The sequence below is a fragment of the Ahaetulla prasina genome, chromosome 7, assembly GCF_028640845.1.
Source record: "Ahaetulla prasina isolate Xishuangbanna chromosome 7, ASM2864084v1, whole genome shotgun sequence".
Lineage (NCBI taxonomy): Eukaryota > Metazoa > Chordata > Lepidosauria > Squamata > Colubridae > Ahaetulla > Ahaetulla prasina.
Genome location: NC_080545.1, coordinates 67,354,681 through 67,372,314, shown reverse-complemented (window position 1 = coordinate 67,372,314; position 17,634 = coordinate 67,354,681). Strand labels below are relative to the sequence as shown.

General features: G+C 39.5%; 1 protein-coding gene across 1 annotated transcript; it reads right to left on the bottom strand.

Annotated features, from left to right (window-relative positions):
• Window positions 1-712: 712 nt before the first annotated feature.
• On the bottom strand, window positions 713-5,016 carry RPS19BP1 (ribosomal protein S19 binding protein 1). The gene is made up of 4 exons (XM_058191015.1): window positions 4,860-5,016; window positions 4,636-4,770; window positions 2,170-2,267; window positions 713-1,619 (listed from the first exon to the last, which is right to left on the bottom strand). The coding sequence occupies exons 1-4, from the start codon at window positions 4,909-4,911 to the stop codon at window positions 1,476-1,478; spliced, it is 429 nt and encodes a 142-aa protein (XP_058046998.1). The 5' UTR covers window positions 4,912-5,016; the 3' UTR covers window positions 713-1,475.
• Between the last annotated feature and the right edge of the window lie 12,618 nt (window positions 5,017-17,634).

The window sequence follows — 17,634 nt, the reverse complement described above, 5'->3', positions numbered from 1 at the left end:
TGAGTATGTATGTCCAACATACTAACGTGGTTAACAGTAACCTTGTCAACTACTATGGTCTGCTTAATGTATATAGTTGCCTCAATTCATCCAGTATGCCGAACTACAAATTAAACTGGTTGGGTTTCGCAAGACACATGCCACTGTATAGCCAACTCCATGTAAATCTGAAGTATTGTGCACTTTCAGGCAGAAGTATTTTCAGACATGACTTTATTCTGAGTTACGACTTTGGGCTGGCCACTCTGCATCACACAATTGTGGGGAAAACAGAAGGAGAAAGGTGTGGATATATGTTCACCATCTTGAATTGTTTGTAAAAATATTAAAGATGTGATGCAAACAAATAACTGATAACCACATTATACTAGTGAAAAAGTACAATGGACAATATATATAATTAGCTTAATGCTAGTAATGAGTAAGAGATGAAGAAAATCATATTTCAGTGTGTTTGCATTTTAGTAAAATGCACAAATTACTGTTCTTATGTAGATTTCATAGTTATGAAATGATGCATAATTTTACCACCATAAATATTGCATCAATATGAATTTTCCAACCACTGATTAGCATTTTATTATCTCTCTGACCCACTCTTGTTCCTGTATAGAATTTTAATTTTTCTTATTATCTGGTTGATTCTAAAAATAATATAATATTCTTAGGCTATTTATTTCTGGTACTTCACAAACAATTTTTGCCTGAACAGTCTGGTGTAATTGGTCATTTTATTTCTATAAAAATTTTTTCATTTATTAAAGAAATGACAAGTGATACATTGAATAAACTCAAAAACACTTGTATAGTAACTAACAATATGGTAGGAAATTATACAAACTACATTTTGAGAAGAAAAGAGTTTGCAGGGGTATCCTTTTCCTAAAAGGTATCACATAAAAGTGACTTCTTATACTTGCATCTTAAGTACAGCAAAAATAACATTGATATCCTTGTGGAAGCACTTCAAATGCCTATAACTGACTATTTCTACATTATTATAAAGGAACTAAAAATATTTGGCTATGAATTAAATCAAGGTTTCATATTCACACTTAGAAGTGTAATTTTTAGTTTGTTGCAGCAAAACTTTGTGCAATAAAGCACATACTTTCAGCTCCGATATTGCAATATGAAATCCAAATTCTCTGTTCCATATGTATAAATTACTTGTTTAACTTAATTTACTCCTAACAAATGTGGCAAAAGACTGTTTTGTCTGGTTGAAGGTAGATATTTTTTCTAGCAGAGTCAAAAGATAATCTTGAGAGTCATATGTCCAAACTCAGCATCAAAGATCTGGATTCTCCACTTTGGGCACAAACCATCATTCCATATGAAGTGCAACAACTGAGCAGATCATATGTAGAAATACTGTAATCTTATAATAGACGCACTTCCAGACCAGAATGATACTGGCAAGCATTTGCTCACTGATGCTGATATTGTTAGCAATGATGGACAAGTTGTTTTTGTCAAATTGTTCCAGCTCTTCCAAAATACTCTCTCTGAAATCTCTGGAAATCTTCTTCAGTGAAGACAGTTCCTTCTGGCTTCTTCTTTTTCACTTTTTCTACAGGGTGATCTTTAGCTTTCCTCCCTCTATTTTGAGTTAAAATCTACAGAAATAATGCAAAGGAAAATAGTACCTCAATATCTTTTAATATATAGAAATGTAATCATTAATCAGTATAATAAACCTTCTAAGTTTAACCAAACTTAATAAAGAATATTTTATTAAATTGATGATAGATACAGGTCCATGTATGCAGTCCTAAACACCACTCAAGGATTGTATTTGTTGGGAGCATTTGAAACAGCTTTTTATCTGGATTCACAGAGGTATTCTCCAGATTTGATGCATGATCCTGGGAGAACTTTAAGGTACTCCCAACAGATGCTATATGTATGCCCATTCAGGCTGTTAATTACAATTTGTGCTTTGAATCGCACAGTGCTAATTTCAAATAATTAAATTTGAAAACTCAAGATCTAAAATATTTGGCAAGGACATTAGAAAAAATTGGAAATATGAGAAATATGTTTACAATGAGAAACAAGCTCCCTTCTCAAAAAGCTATCTATGTATAAATAGAATTGTCTTTTTTCTTTTATTTCTAATGGCATCTCCTCTCCCCAAATAAACAAATGACAAGTAAACAAGCTGACCTTTTCAGTAATTGTACTGTCTGCCACAAAATGAGTACCCATCATATACTGCATGTTCTTCTTAAAGTGGTCAGCTGCTTGATGTTTCTGATATTCCTCTGGAAAAAACAATACAATAATAATGAGAATGCATATAGATAAAATTCAGGAGGAAATAAATTCATATTTGTCTTTAGGGAGTTAGTACTGCAATTGTAAGCCTGATTCATCCTGCTTGCCTCATGTTTTAATTTGATTTCTTGCAGCCACTATTTTGGAGGTGTCAAATTTCATCAAGGCATATGTGAATTTTCACATGCAGTAAATGAGATGATAAAGAAAAAAAACAACAACAACTTTTTTCCTAAGGGAGTTTGTTGACATGACAAAATCAGTGAAAAGTTTTATACTTATCTCCTTTTTGAGACAACAGAAAATATGACCATAGTCATCAATGCATTTTATTATTGTGTTCAGTTATAGAGAAAATCTTGTACTACATAAGATTTCAAGAAGTTTTGTATATAATAGTCTGCAGCCTGGTTGTCTCTAAGTAAGCTCAAATACAAATCACAAAATAGAGCTCTGTTGGCTGAGGAACACGAGAGCTATAATCAAAAACATGACCTCAAAGTTGTAGGTAACTGCTCCAAAACATGCTTTCAGCTTATATGGAATATAGGTCAAACTTTGGGGTTTTCTTGTTGCATTAAATTGTTGTGACCCAGACTGAGCGAGTAGCAACAAACACAGTCCTTAATGAAAATAAACTTTATTCAAGCAGCTGGGAATTGACCATTCCCAGTGTCGTGAAACTCAAAAGAAAGCAAAGGCTTCTCACACAAAACAGTCTGTCATTATTTCCAACCTGGTCCAATTTAGATAATTGCCAAAGTCTTTTGCAAATAAGTGTCTTTAGCAGAGAATGGAGAGCTGCCAAGGTGTTCCCAGAGAAACATCCAGAGCAGAGAATGGGATGAGCGCAGCTCCAACATTGTTTTCCGGCAAACTGAGACACTGATGCCGGTCTCCTTTTAAACCTTATGGGAAGGGCCGATTATCTCTTGGCCCTACCCCCGAAGTGTCCTCTCTGCTTGAGCTGCTCCTGTCTCTTGGCAGCTCTTATTCGGGCATTAGGGACAGGCTCTCCCAGTTCCTCCTCCTCCTCCCCGCTACTCGGCCTCTGGAGGCTCTGGAGTCCACTCCTCATTCTCACTATTCTCAGGCCCTGGAGGCTCTGGAGTCCACACCCCATTTCTCGATGGCCCTGGCCTTGTCTCCGCCTCATCACTGTCCGATTCTGCCACCAGCACAACATAACGACGAACCACAACATAAATGAATAAAGAATCCACTTTGGAGCACGGTCAAACCTATTGTGGGAGAGCTGGAAATAATTGAATCAGCAAATGGAGTGATAGGATATAAGCATGATAGGATATAAGCATCAGCAACTGCTCAGGGAATAGCAGGAAGAGAAGGAACTGGAAGTTCAGAGGGCAGGAAGTTTGGTACTATGTCCCATGCTTGGGCACTGGTACTGCTGAAAGGAAGAATAAAATGCGAAGATTGGCCATGGGCAGGTGAATAGACTGTATCACACTGGAAAATCCTGAAGGGAGAAGAGAGGGAAGTATTTTCGCTGTCCCTGCCACTTCCTCATTCTCTTCTCCCTTGCCTCTATCTACACCATGTTCAATTACTCCTGTCCGGACTAGATCTATTTTGTTCTGTGCTTTGACCAAAACATATAACACATAAAAGTTTCAGCTTGGGCACAGACCACACCACCTCAATTCTGAGTACATACACATTATAAAAATATAAGATGAAAATATCATCATCAAGCTATGACATGCAGGGGCTCTGCCTTTAGAACACATTTTTTTGCAACACAATAATACATGATTTTATTATTTATTTTTAATCACTTGGGGGGAAGCATATATTGTCAATTTCTTTAGCATGTATATTGTTTGAAAATATAAATTATCTTGAATGCGATATGAAAGGACGTACATAAAGTAGGTAAAAATATAGTTACACTAAAAGAAAAAATGTTACGCTACAACTCTCATGCATGTCACTCATATGTCTCTGTGCATAAGACTGTATACAAAGATTTTAAATTGACATCAGTTAAGATGTTTCTGTTTTGCTTAAATATAGAATGGAAATTTCCATGAAACTTCCATACAATGTTATGCATTTATTGTTTAACTGCAAAATGCACGTATAGCTCAAAAATTTGCACTAATTAGGCGCAACCAAAGTACGATACTGAACAGCAACAGCATTTAGACTTGTATACAGGACAGGTTCACAGTGCTTTAGTTTTCTGTAAGCTGTTTACAAAATCAGCATATTTCCCCTAACAATCTGGGTCCTCATTTTAGCGACCTCGGGAGGATGGAAGACTTGAGTCAACCAATAAGTTCGGTGAGGGTCGTCCACTTGGTCGTCATCCTCCATCTTCCCCCTACTCACCTAATGCAGATTTGATAATTCTTCCTTTGATTGTGGCCTTGTCTCTTTTGGACCTTGACTGCTTGTTTTTCTTCTTTTTCAACAGATTATTAGGTCGGGCGGCGGTCCCTGATCTTTGAGAGGAGGACTCGGACACTATTTATCAGACAGAGAAACAAGAGGGATTATTTAGCCTGAAGAGTTCCCCCTTTTTCTCCTTTGGCCACCCCGCAGCCCTCAGTTACCTCCCGCCGTCTCCAGTAGTTCCAGTCCCTTTCTTAGCAGGGAAGCGGACATTTCCCCCTCTCTCCAGACACGTGAATTATCTTGAACTTCCTTTCTGTTTCAGCTCTATGGTCTTTTCATGATTATTCTACTTCCGAGTGCAGGTTTTTTGGCCACCCTTCCTTTGACCCGCTTCGCTTTACCCTGCCGAAAGTCGCCACACTTCCGGTGTCATTCATCCCGAGTGGGCGGGTTTAGCGTCTACAGCGGTTTGGAAAAAGGAAGACGAAAATGATGTTATTTGTAAGAAGGCGAAGGAAGAAGAAAGTGTATCTCATTTCGGAACCTAGCAATGTGTTCCGATCTTTCATTCTGATCTGCAAATTTTGTTGCTATGTAATCGCTTCGGTTCTAAGTAACGTAAGACACTACTAGCAATCAACAACTTTTATAAAATATAAAATAACCTACTAAACATTTAATAAGTTATCAAAATGTATCTCTTTAAACGCGTGCACTCTAAAAGCAAAAATATTAGGAGACCAGGACCTGAACTGCAGTATCATTTGAATTTACAGTGTCAGAAGCACATGCTATTGAATTAAATGGGATTTACAAGAAACAACTGAGGGCAGGTACTAGGAATTCAGTTCTATTGAATATAAAAGGATTTTGTTAGTGTTACACTTTCAGGGATAATTTTTGAAAATCCATTAAACATACGAAGGACTGTTAAAGATGAGTTTTGCCATTCATTAAATACATTCCTGAAATGAAGTTTTATGGATTCGTTTAAGATAAGAGATGGGATATAAAGATCATTTCGTTTTAAGAGATGGTGAATTCTTTGAGGTTACTAAAATTGTTGCTTGCTGTGATGAAGAGGAAAATTATTTTATATATTTATTATTTTTCTTTTCAACATTTATTTTGTTCTTTTATTATTATGTTATTACTTTTTACAGATGTAATCTTTAATAAAAAATACTACAAAAAATGAAGTATAAAGGCAATTTAGTCCACTATATTTCACATTACAGACTGGGTCCTTTTTTCTATTCCTGGTAGACTTCAATTATCCTCTCATTCTTATTGTCACTCTTGATTCCTCATACAGCATGATATTAATCAAGATATAAGAAACCTCTACGTTCATGGCATATATTTATTTATTTGGAATTTATATAGCTGACCAACTTGAATAATTGCAATTCTGGATAGTATACAATCAGTAACAATAAAATAAACAGCAAAGAAGCCATATGGTTAAAAATAGCAACAAAAATTGGTAAGAAACCTGGAACACCAAATTTTCCTTAGATCCTCCAGGTGAGAATGCTAATCAATTTGGCCTCAGTGCCCAAGAAAAAAGATATTTTTATTGTTTTTCTGAAGGCAACATATATTGGTTAAAGGGGAGGCCGTTCTAAAGGCTAGGCAGTGTCTAGTGGTTAAGGCACCTGGCTAGAAAGCAGGAGGCTATGAGTTCCTGCCTTAACTGTGAAAGCTAGCTAGGTGACCACTCATTGTGAACCACTTCACAAGGTTGTGGTTGTAGGGAAAATAGGAGGAAGATGTGTTGTATATGTTTGCTGTCGAGTAATTTGTTAAAACAAAGGCAGATGCAAATAAAAAAGACATACGGTACCTCCTGGGTCTTGCCAAATGAAGGCAAGGGACCTCTGCAGTATTGCTATACTACTAGAATGAGCAGAGAGGCCCCCACAAATAACCCAATTTCTGTCATGTGTAGCTTTATAAGTGATAAACAGCACTTTGAATTGCATCTGGAAAGCCTATTGGGAATAAATGCAGATTGCAGAGTAGTGGTATACATCTCTGTGTAGGGTGTGCCTGTGCCTTAATTGGCCATGCTGCTGCATTCTAGATAGTTAACAATTTATGGATTATTTTCAAAGGCACCCTCATGTACAGTGTGTCACACTAATGCAACTGGGAAGTGATTAAGATGTGGCAGGCACAGCCTCCCAGTGCAATTGGTACAACTGGTACAAAAGATAAAGTTGTGCAAAGATCTTTCTGGCCATAGCTGTAACCTCCTTTTTGAGCAGGAACTGTGACCCTCAAATTGTACATTAGTTTTCTATGGAGGAATGCTCCCCACCCAGGCCAGAAATGGATAATCTGCGGTCTTAAAGTTGGAAATGAGTTATTATTTAGATATATGATAGCTGCCAACTCCATATTAATCCTAATAAACTCATAATAAAGTATTTTTTGAAACATGCAAGTGAGAAGCAAATTTAAATGATTGCTTCAACAGAAAAGTTTTAAAATTAGTTTCAATTTTTAATCTTTACTATCTGTTAAAGAACATGTTACATATTGAAACAGTAATTTCCTTTAGAGGACAGGATTTAAATTCATACAAGTGACAACCAGGAGGCTTTCATAGACAGTTAAAGCAAATCACCATCGCCCTCCTTATTTCAGTCTCTACTTCCTTCTCAGGCCAATTGGCACTCTTGACATGAAATTTGCACTAAATTGATAACTTCAATAGCCCTTGACTTTATAATAGGAATGCTGGCATGATTGAGATATTTTTCCATTACATTTTCTAATCTTGAAGGAATCAAATTTATCTCAGCCTTGCCAACAGCAGACAGATCCATTTGTGCCAGCTCTTTTATTGACCAATGACTTTAAATTAACTTGTTATAGTAGGTACTACATTTTTAGATATCTTGTAATTTTATCTGAATCAGCAGTTTTTTAATAACATTCTTGAAATTAAATTATGTACTTGGAATTTCTGGCAAGTTCAGTACTCATTTAGTTAAAAATCTTCATCTTATGTGAAAAGATTCTTGAGTTTGCATTAGATCCTTTTAGGGGCCTTCTTCCTGGCATTGTTTTCCTCTATTTTTTATTTATTTTATTTTGTCACAACAGTATATATAAGCATAAGCATGAAGTAACTATATAATATATAAGCATATATATGAGTATAAGTATGTAATAACTATATAAATTGGATATAATGAAAGGAAACAGTAGGACAGGAATGGTAGGCACGTTTGTGCTCTTATGCACGCCCCTTACAGACCTCTTAGGAATGGGGTGAGGTCAACAGTAGACAGTTTTTGGTTAAAGCTTTGGGGATTTTGAGTAGATACCACAGAGTCTATTTCATGAGTAGATACCATAAGAGTCTATTTCATGAGGTAGAACAAAAATTTATCAGTATACTTTGTGTAAATCTTATTCTGCTTCAGCTGTGGGGCCAGTGATTGGTGCTGCCCTCAGAGACTAAATATGAGACAACTGAGGGAACAAGATGGAGAATTTCCCCAACTACTTGCTGTTTTCCATAAGGGAAGTGGCATATCCTGTTGGGTGGGGGAGGTGAAATTGCTTATGATGCCCTATTTTTTTTTTGGTTTTTTTTTGTTTACATTTATACCCCACCCTTCTCCGAAGACTCAGGGCGGCTTACAGTGTATAAGGCAATAGTCTCATTCTATTTGTATATTTTTACAAAGTCAACTTATTGCCCCCCCAACAATCTGGGTCCTCATTTTACCTACCTTATAAAAGATGGAAGGCTGAGTCAACCTTGGGCCGGGCTTGAACCTGCAGTAATTGCAGGCTTTGTGTTCTTAATAACAGGCTTTACCAGCCTGCGCTATTCACCGGCCCTATTGCTTACCAGGTAGCATCCCTCTCTGTTCCCCTCTTTTCTTACTAGACTCTAAGCCCTAGCAGAGTTCAGGGAGAGGTGACTGTTAATCACTACAGGCAGTCCTCAACTTATGACCATAGTTGGAACCAGAATTTTGGTTGCAGCAATGTGATTGTTAAGTAAGTTATCACATGATCAAACCTGATTATTTGCTTTCCACATCTACCCTCCTATTTCACCCCATGACCCTCATATGACTGCAAGGTATGGAAAGCCTGTCTGTTTTCCACAGTCATTTGGGCCAGGTGGGTAAATGGGTTATTATTGATGGAGAGTGGGGTTAATGTTAATCCTTGGGCATTAAGGGATATGTGTGGTGGGCTTTTGAATTTCAATCTTGCAAGCCACCCAGAGTGACTTGTTAGATGGGCATCTATATAAATCAAATAAATGAAATAAAATTGGCATTTGCAATCTTCCTGTAAACTGATATTAACAAATTAACTCTTGACTGACAGGTTGGTAGGATGGAACAGGGTGCAGTGTGGATCAGGAGGTGGGAAACTCACAAGCCTTGATATCTATTCACTGTCAGATCTTTGATCACAAAAATCCAGCTGTTTGTGTTGCCATCCTAACGTGGGGGGGGGGGAGAATCCCCTTCTGCTTAATTGCCATCCTAAATCCAGACTGCCAAGAAAAGTGTCAAGTGGCTAAATAGCTGCTTTGTTTCCTTTTTCTCTTGTCATAACTCTGTATTGGCAGCCTGGCCAGGTATACCATGGAAAGCAGGAGTTGCGGAGAGGCAGCTTGGTTTCAAAGATTTGGCCACTCCTGCTGCCAGAATGAGTGACCTTGAAGAAAATGTCTAGGAATCAAAAAGATGTGTTTCTGGCTGCCCATATCAGCCTCAAGAGGCCAACTGTAGCTGAACCTATTGTTGCGATATTATGCCATATGAACCCCTTTATGAAACTGTTTATAGAATTACTTATGTGCAAATATAAGCATGAGCACTCTTTGAGAAATTGCTTGTATCAGCATAAGTAAGTCTGGCTAATTGTTATCATGTAAGCAGAAATCTGTTTGATGCCAAGGTTACAAAGATGTTTGCCAGTAAATGTAACAACACCTATGAGATAGCCACAGAACATTCCTTCTCTGATAAGGTCAACTTCATAGAGCTTCAAAAGAAGTTTCTCCTACACACAATTATATGAGATTTATTAGTATGTAGTCAGGATGTCTCAAGATGTATTTCTGTTTGCTGTACCACGTAGGCAAAAAGCGGAGAACAAAGAACCACTTCATGGTAAAACTCCTCCCAAGAATCATGATCTTTCTCCCAAAATCATAGGCTTGTGGATGTGCTTGTAGTCACGTGTTCACGTGTTGAATATATGCTAATATGTAACCACCCCTGCTTACCTTCTGTAACCCACCCCTAACCCCTAATCTTAATAAAAGGGTTGTTTCGAGCTAGCTCGGGGCTCGCTCACCCCGAGGAGAATTGGACTCTGCTTATTCATTTCTCACTCCGTCTGGCGCGGGGATTGCCCAGACCCTTTCGTGGCGAGCCCGCTGGCCGCGAGAAAAGCCACAACTGGTGACCCCGACGTGATTTGATCCCCGGTCCTGGTTGTTCGCCTTGATGCCCCCGTACTTTCGCCAGTGAGGCGCTCCGCAGTCGTAAGACTTAGTAAGTATGGGGAACGGGTTGTCCAAGGGCCAGGTTACGCACCTCCAAGAACTTGGAGACCTTATTAAGGCTGCAAAAATTATTTGTATGAACCATGGCAAACCTTTACCCTCAATTTCAGCAAATGATCTAGTCAAATTATTGAAATTCATTTGGCAAAAATATCCCAGCTATCCCCCTTCAGGGGATATTACATCTAAAAAATGGAGGCGCATATTGAAATATTTAAATGACCCCCCTAAAGCCAATCATGATTTGATTGTAACTTGTCAAGTAATTGTTATTAGCCTGGAGATTTATGAAAAGGCTATCAGAGATTCGAGCGATGCCATGGCGCTCAACGCTGCATCTCCACCTCCATACGAGGATGCCTCCACGCAGCAAAAATCTCTTGAGGTAAAATGTTCCAACATTGCCTCTTTAACTGAAACATCTCCACCATCTGCCCCCCCTCCGCCTCCGCTAACTGCGGACGGGGAGACTTCGTCTCATTCTGCTCGCAGCTGGACTGAAGAGAGCGATGGCAACGGGGACCTTTCCTTAGAGGATTTGCAAATGTTTCCTGTTGCCCTTATAGATGACCCGCAAAATCCTAATCAAAAATTCGAGGTCATCAACCCTTGATTTCAAAATGGTTAAAGATCTTAAAAGGGCAGTGGCAGAATATGGGATTCAGAGTCCTTATACCAGGGTTTGCTTACTTCCATGGCCAATGGTCATGAATTGATTCGGAAGATTGGAAAAATATTGCCTCTATGCTTCTTTCCTCTTCGCAATTTCTGATTTTGAATCTGTTTGGCGGCAAGGGGTAAGAGTGGCGGTGGCCAGGAACCTCCCGGCCGGCATCACCGCTGACCATCTTCTAGGGAAGGTGCTGTTAACACCATTGCATTGCAAGCTGCTTCCCCGCACTCCTGTTCCCTCCACTTAATGCCATAATCTTATCTGCCTTTCTCAAAGTGGATGACCCTAAGTCATCCGTCTCCTCTTTTGCTTCTATCCGCCAGAAACCCAATGAGTTGTATTCTGATTTCATTGAAAATTCTCCAACCTTTTCGTTCTTTGTTCCCTTCTTTTCTTGTGTATCATTATATGGATGACATTCTTGTCGCTGCGCCTGGGCCCCCAGGCACAGTCAAACAGCAATTGCCAAAACTCTTACACACCCTTCAGAAGGGTGGCCTTACTGTTGCCCCAGAAAAAATTCAATCCCACCCCCCTTTCTCTTATTTAGGATATACGGTTCTCAGGTCAGCGGCGGCCCCAAATGTGCCAACCCTCTACCTTTCAAACAAGCCCACTTTAGTTCAGCTACAGCAATACTTGGGGACACTGAATTGGATTCGCTCTTACACAGCTCTAACCACTGCTCAATTATCTCCACTGTTCACAGCCCTCACACAAGGCTCTCAACCATCAGACCGTATACAACTGACCGATCAACAAACGCATGCCATGCATCAAGTCAATCTAACCCTAAAACACATATGGGTAGATAGACTTGCCCCTAACATCCCATTTGGCATGCTCATTGTCAACACTGTAATGCTCCCTACTGGGGCATTAGTTCAAAAGGAGGAGAAACTTCTAATCCTAGAATGGTTTCATCTTCCTCACACTTCACGCACTTCTTTAACTTCAAAGCCTACACAATTAGCGCAGCTCATTACAAAGATTAGATCTAGGAGTAAACTCCTCGCTGGAATAGAACCATCTATTTTATATGTTCCTTTTTCTTTGTCTATTTGGGAATCTTTGTTGTCTGTTTCTGATGAATTGCAATTTGCACTTGCCGAATGGCCAGGAAAAGTCTCCTGCCATCCGCCCCCAGACCCACGACTGCTACTTCTAAGAACCATTCCTTTCTCCTGGAATTCCCCCTTCTCTCCCCAACCACTACCTAATGCCCTCACTGTCTTTGCTGATGGCAGCAAGTCTTATGGTGCCTGTGCTTGGCAGAAAGGTGGTCAGTGGTACACTAAAATTACTCCTCCTCAAAAATCTGCCCAGAGAGCAGAACTCTTTGCTTCTATATTGGCTTTTCAAAACTTTTCTGATGAACCTTTCAATCTCATCTTAGACAGTCTATATGTCACTCAAATTATTAGCTCTCTCTATGAGTCATATCTGGCTCCCTCCCTCGATGCAGAACTGCTATCTTTGTTTCTCAAACTACAAACACTCATTTCTGCTCGACATCTTCCTTTTCATGTTTCACACATTCGAAGCCACCAGCCTCTGCCTGGAATACTTCAAAAAGGTAATAATGTGGCCGATGCTGCAGCTGCCGCTGCCTCTGTTAGTACTTCACTATCTGTTCTGTCTCTCTCTCCCCAATCTCCCTGGGAGAGTCACGCTTATTTTCATCAAAATAAAAAGGCGCTCATGAAACAATTTGGTTTAACGGTTGCTGAGGCATCTGCTATAATACATCAATGCCCTACCTGCAGCCGCCAAGGTAACTCTCTTCCGATGGGGGTCAACCCCAGAGGAACAGTGGCCTGTCAACTTTGGCAAATGGATGTTACTCAATATCCATCCTTTGCTCCATGGAAATTCTTACATGTATCAGTGGATACCTTCTCAGGCTTCATCATGGCCACCCCACAAAGGGGAGAAGCCACTAAACATGTAATCAATCATTGTATTCGGACCTTTGCATCGCTGGGATGCCCCAAAGAACTAAAAACAGATAATGGTCCTGCCTACACCAGTGCTGCATTTGCAGACTTCTGCGGACGGTGGAACATTACTCACAAATTCGGAATTCCATACAACAGCCAAGGTCAAGCTCTGGTAGAACGCGCCAACCAGACATTAAAAACAGCCCTTGACCGATACACCAAACAACAGGGGAAAATGCCCTGGCCTCCCAGCAGTGCAAGATACCTTGAATCGTTGTTTATATGTGTTGAATTTTTAAACTTAACTGGACAACCGCTCGCGACCGCTGCAGAGCGACATTTTTCCCCTCCCCCATCTGCAGGTCTACCCAAACCACAGGTATACTACCGCGAATTACCTGACCTGACATGGAAAGGGCCTGCTGATCTCATCACCTGGGGTCGAGGTTACACAGCCATCCAGCTGCCGGACCGAGTGCTTTGGGTTCCAGCCAGACACACCAGACCGTATTTGGTTAAAGACGGTCCCCTTCAGCCATCCCTCAACTAGAACGAATGCTGTAGTTCCCTGTTGCCTTTCAGCTACTGGACACTGCCTCCCTTCCCCCAGAGCACCCCTCCTTTTCCCCCATGGGTGCGATAGCTCAGACTATTTTTAAAAGTTTTTTTTTCTCTCTCTCTCTCCTCGCTGGCTTATCTTAACTACCCCCCCTTTTTGTTCCTTGCAGTGCCAGGGAAGAGGGTGGGCTACGGGGGAGAACCATTCACCCCCACTCCATTTTTTTTTCTTTTCTCTCTTCTTTCTTGTCTGAGAAGGGAGGGACAATTCGGCTTTTTGGAAGCATTGCTTTTGTAACAAGCTATGTAAAAACTATGCAGACATATTTTCTTTTTAACCCTGAAAACACTTTTTATTTTAATTTTTAACCCTACATACAATTTTGCTTTTGCTTTTAATTTTTATTTTTTATCTTTTCTGGAACTTTTTGAGGTTTAAACTGCCTGATTAAACCTATACATTTATAAATGTTTTCAAAGCACTGAGTTGACTAAAAATGTTTCATTTAGCTTTGTATTTTTGAAGCTGTTCACATACATAAAGAGAGTTGAAAGGGACCCTTGGAGGTCTTCTAGTCCTACCCCCTGCCCAGGCAGGAAACCCTATAGCATTTCAGACAAATGGCTATCTTCTTATCTGTTTTTTGGAAAATGCACTCAGGTTTTCCACATAAACTGACTCACCCAACAGCTTAAACCCTTATTTGCTGTTTGTATTGTTTCTCTTTCTTTTTTAGCAGCACAATATGTGCCCTGTTTTAGGAACTATTTCAGAGATACGTTAGAAAGTTATAGGATGTGATAAGTTAGAAGGTTACAGTATGTGAAGAGAGAGTTAAGAGGATGTTCTGATACTGGTACTGAGTAAGTTTTAATTTGTTAAGTCCAGCCTTGAATTTTAAGCTTGAGGCATAATGGAGCTGAAATAGCAAGTGTGATTTTGCAAGTTAGGAGGAGGAGTTAGAAAAGTATGAGCAAAGTAAGACAGATGGTGATTTTGCTAAGATATCATGTGGTTTGTTTTTGGAAGTTTTTGATAGCATGGATTTGTTGGTGACCAACTTCCACACATAAATAAAAAGGGTGGGAGTTGGGTTTTTATTGATTGATTGTCTTTTTCTCTGTCTTCCATATAGTACCTTTGTTAAAAAACAAAACTGAGATTTGTATGTTTGTTGTTTCTATTTCAGTTCTACATGCAAGCTATCTATTCCCCCTTGGCCCCCTCCCTAATCCTCCAACAATGCCTTTTTTCACCCAGAAAGGGAGGAGGAGGGGACCCTTTCTCATGTCTTTTAAACATGTAACGATCAAAAGACTTTTTAAGACAGTTTGGTTTTTTCTTGTTTTATGTATTCATGTAAGGATTTGTATTTTGAGATTTCTGTCAGCAGCGAACATCCAAATCAACGGTGAGACCTTGTGGGTTCCTGGTCGACATATCCGTCCCTACCATCAAAAGATTGATGGCAACTGACTCTTTTCTTCCTACAAGAGACATTTATCGCTCCTTTGGCCTTTTCTTTCTCCAAGAAGGTGGATTGTGTGTGGCTTTAAAGGAAGAATGCTGCTTCTATGCTGACCATCTGACATTGTACAGGACTCAAAGAAAAAACTAAGGGACTTAACTTTGATATGATTTACAAGCTATTATAGTTGTAGTTGGTATAATTGCATTAGGATGTATAATTTACCTTGTATTCTACCTATTTTTGTTAGAACAATTTCTAAAAGTTTATCTTTACTGGCTATTGAAGAACTCGAAGATGATTACACCCAAACTGCACCTAACAATTCCTGCCTGGTTGACGAAAAAGAAATAGACAAGGATAGTATGGCTAATATCTGTGTTTACACCAACATGAAACCGACTGATTGTCTGGTCCTAAAAAATAAAAACAGAGGAGATGTTGCGATATTATGCCATATGAACCCCTTTATGAAACTGTTTATAGAATTACTTATGTGCAAATATAAGCATGAGCACTCTTTGAGAAATTGCTTGTATCAGCATAAGTAAGTCTGGCTAATTGTTATCATGTAAGCAGAAATCTGTTTGATGCCAAGGTTACAAAGATGTTTGCCAGTAAATGTAACAACACCTATGAGATAGCCACAGAACATTCCTTCTCTGATAAGGTCAACTTCATAGAGCTTCAAAAGAAGTTTCTCCTACACACAATTATATGAGATTTATTAGTATGTGGAGTTGGGATGTTACAAGATGAATTCATGTTTGTTACTGTGATTTTGCTACATAAGTTTCTTGATGTTTTAGAATGTGCCTTTGTTGCTATGTGATTTATGCATGCAAGCCTGCCTTTGATGTAGACGCCTTCTGATAAGATTCCTAATAAAAAGAGAGGCTAGGATTTTGTTCGAGGCTCGCTCACCCCGAGGAGAATTGGACTCTGCTTATTCATTTCTCACTCCGTCTGGCGCGGGGATTGCCCAGACCCTTTCGTGGCGAGCCCGCTGGCCGCGAGAAAAGCCACACCTATCATCAGGAGCCCTGTTGTGTGCAGGCATTGTAGTCAATTCAAACTTTGAGAATTGTTTTGGGACAAGAGAAAAAACAATCGCTTTAAAACTACACTCAGCTACATTCAGATGTAGAGGCCTTCAGAGTTATCTGGCTACGAGTAGAAGATGACATCTAGTGAGGCATGTTCATCCCATTGTTAGCATGATGGGAAGAAGCATGCTCAGGTTTTTTTTCAGATTCAGATACTCAGGTTTGTTTGTTTTTTGTTTCTCCCAGGTGATTTGTCTCAAACATGGAAGTTAGTCAGTTTCTCATTACCTACGGTGACCAGATAGCCACATTTACCTAACCTTATCTGATATTGAGAAAACTAAGCAATGTCAGATCTTGTTATTATCTCAATAGGATTGAGATTCCTATTAGGAAATTCCAATCTGTAGTCTAGAGCAGGGGTCTCCAACCTTGGTCCCTTTAAGACTTGTGGACTTCAAGTCCCAGAGGTCCTCAGCCAGCTTTGCTGGCTGAGGGACTCTGGGAGTTGAAATCCACAAATCTTAAAGGGACCAAGGTTGGAGACCCCTGCTCTAGAGTACAACTGTATTGTCACAAATACCGCACAGACCCAGCCATATAATCACCAGGCACTTTGCTAGGGTTCAGAGAAATGTTATCTTTTTTCATCATCAATTAGCCAAATCATTGGGTTTAACAATAATATGTTAGTTTTTTCAGAAGAAGTTGAAACACATATTTTTTTATGTATTTTTAAATGTAATATGAATAATGATGCATGCAATTGGTCTACTTCAGAAGGACAGACTTAATTTCTTTTAAAAAGAAAATGTTTGCAAAGTTACTTTTTCATCACTGTTGTAACTGCAAGTGGTTGCTGAATGAGGCTGTTGCTAAATGAGGACTATCTGTTGTCCTTAGGAGATACTTCTGCTGTAGCCCTATCAAAATGGATGGGAAGTAAGTAAGGATTCAGAGAAACTAGTCACACACTGCACTAAGCCATAAGGGTTGTTTGGTTTTGGAATGGTATGTTAGAGCAGGGGTGTCATCACAGCGGCGTCATGTGACATATCGAGACGTTTTCCCCTTCACTAAATCGGGCGTGGGCATGGCCAGCACGTGTTGCATCCGGTCTGCAGGTGGGGGATTTGACAGCCCTGCGTTAGAGAAACCCAGCCACTATTGTAGTTGGTAAGCCATTGTTTAGGGCTTAGTGTGTTGTGTGAATTTGGCTATTTGTGATTTATTCAGAAAATCATATGTAACAAAATTATAGCTTAGCATGATGTTTTAATTAGATCATAGTTTGTCTTCTTTTAGATTTTAGGAGTTGAAGTTCTAACACAATTGGTTTGCTTTCTTTTGTATTTGAGTCAATGCAGGGGTGAAATGCTCCTGGTTCGGACCAGTTCGAAGAACTGGTAGCAATGGCAACGCAAGGCTCCGCCTCCACCCACCTGCCCGGTCGTTACTTCCTGATTTTAAGCAGGAAGTAACCTGTTTTACCCTCTGCATATGCGCAGAAGGGTTTGTGCATTTGCAGAGGGTCCAAGCGCGCATGAGGCATGGCGCGTGCACTTCCAAACCAGATGGGAACATTTCACCTCTGGTCAAATGTAATAGATTTTTCCCTATAACTTACATTAACCATCTTATTTTAATGGAATCAATTCATTTTCTAGTCCCTCCTGTATGAGTTAGCATGGCTTGAATATGAAAATATGATTTCTTCTCAAATGTATACAGTATTATACATTTTCAGTTGAAA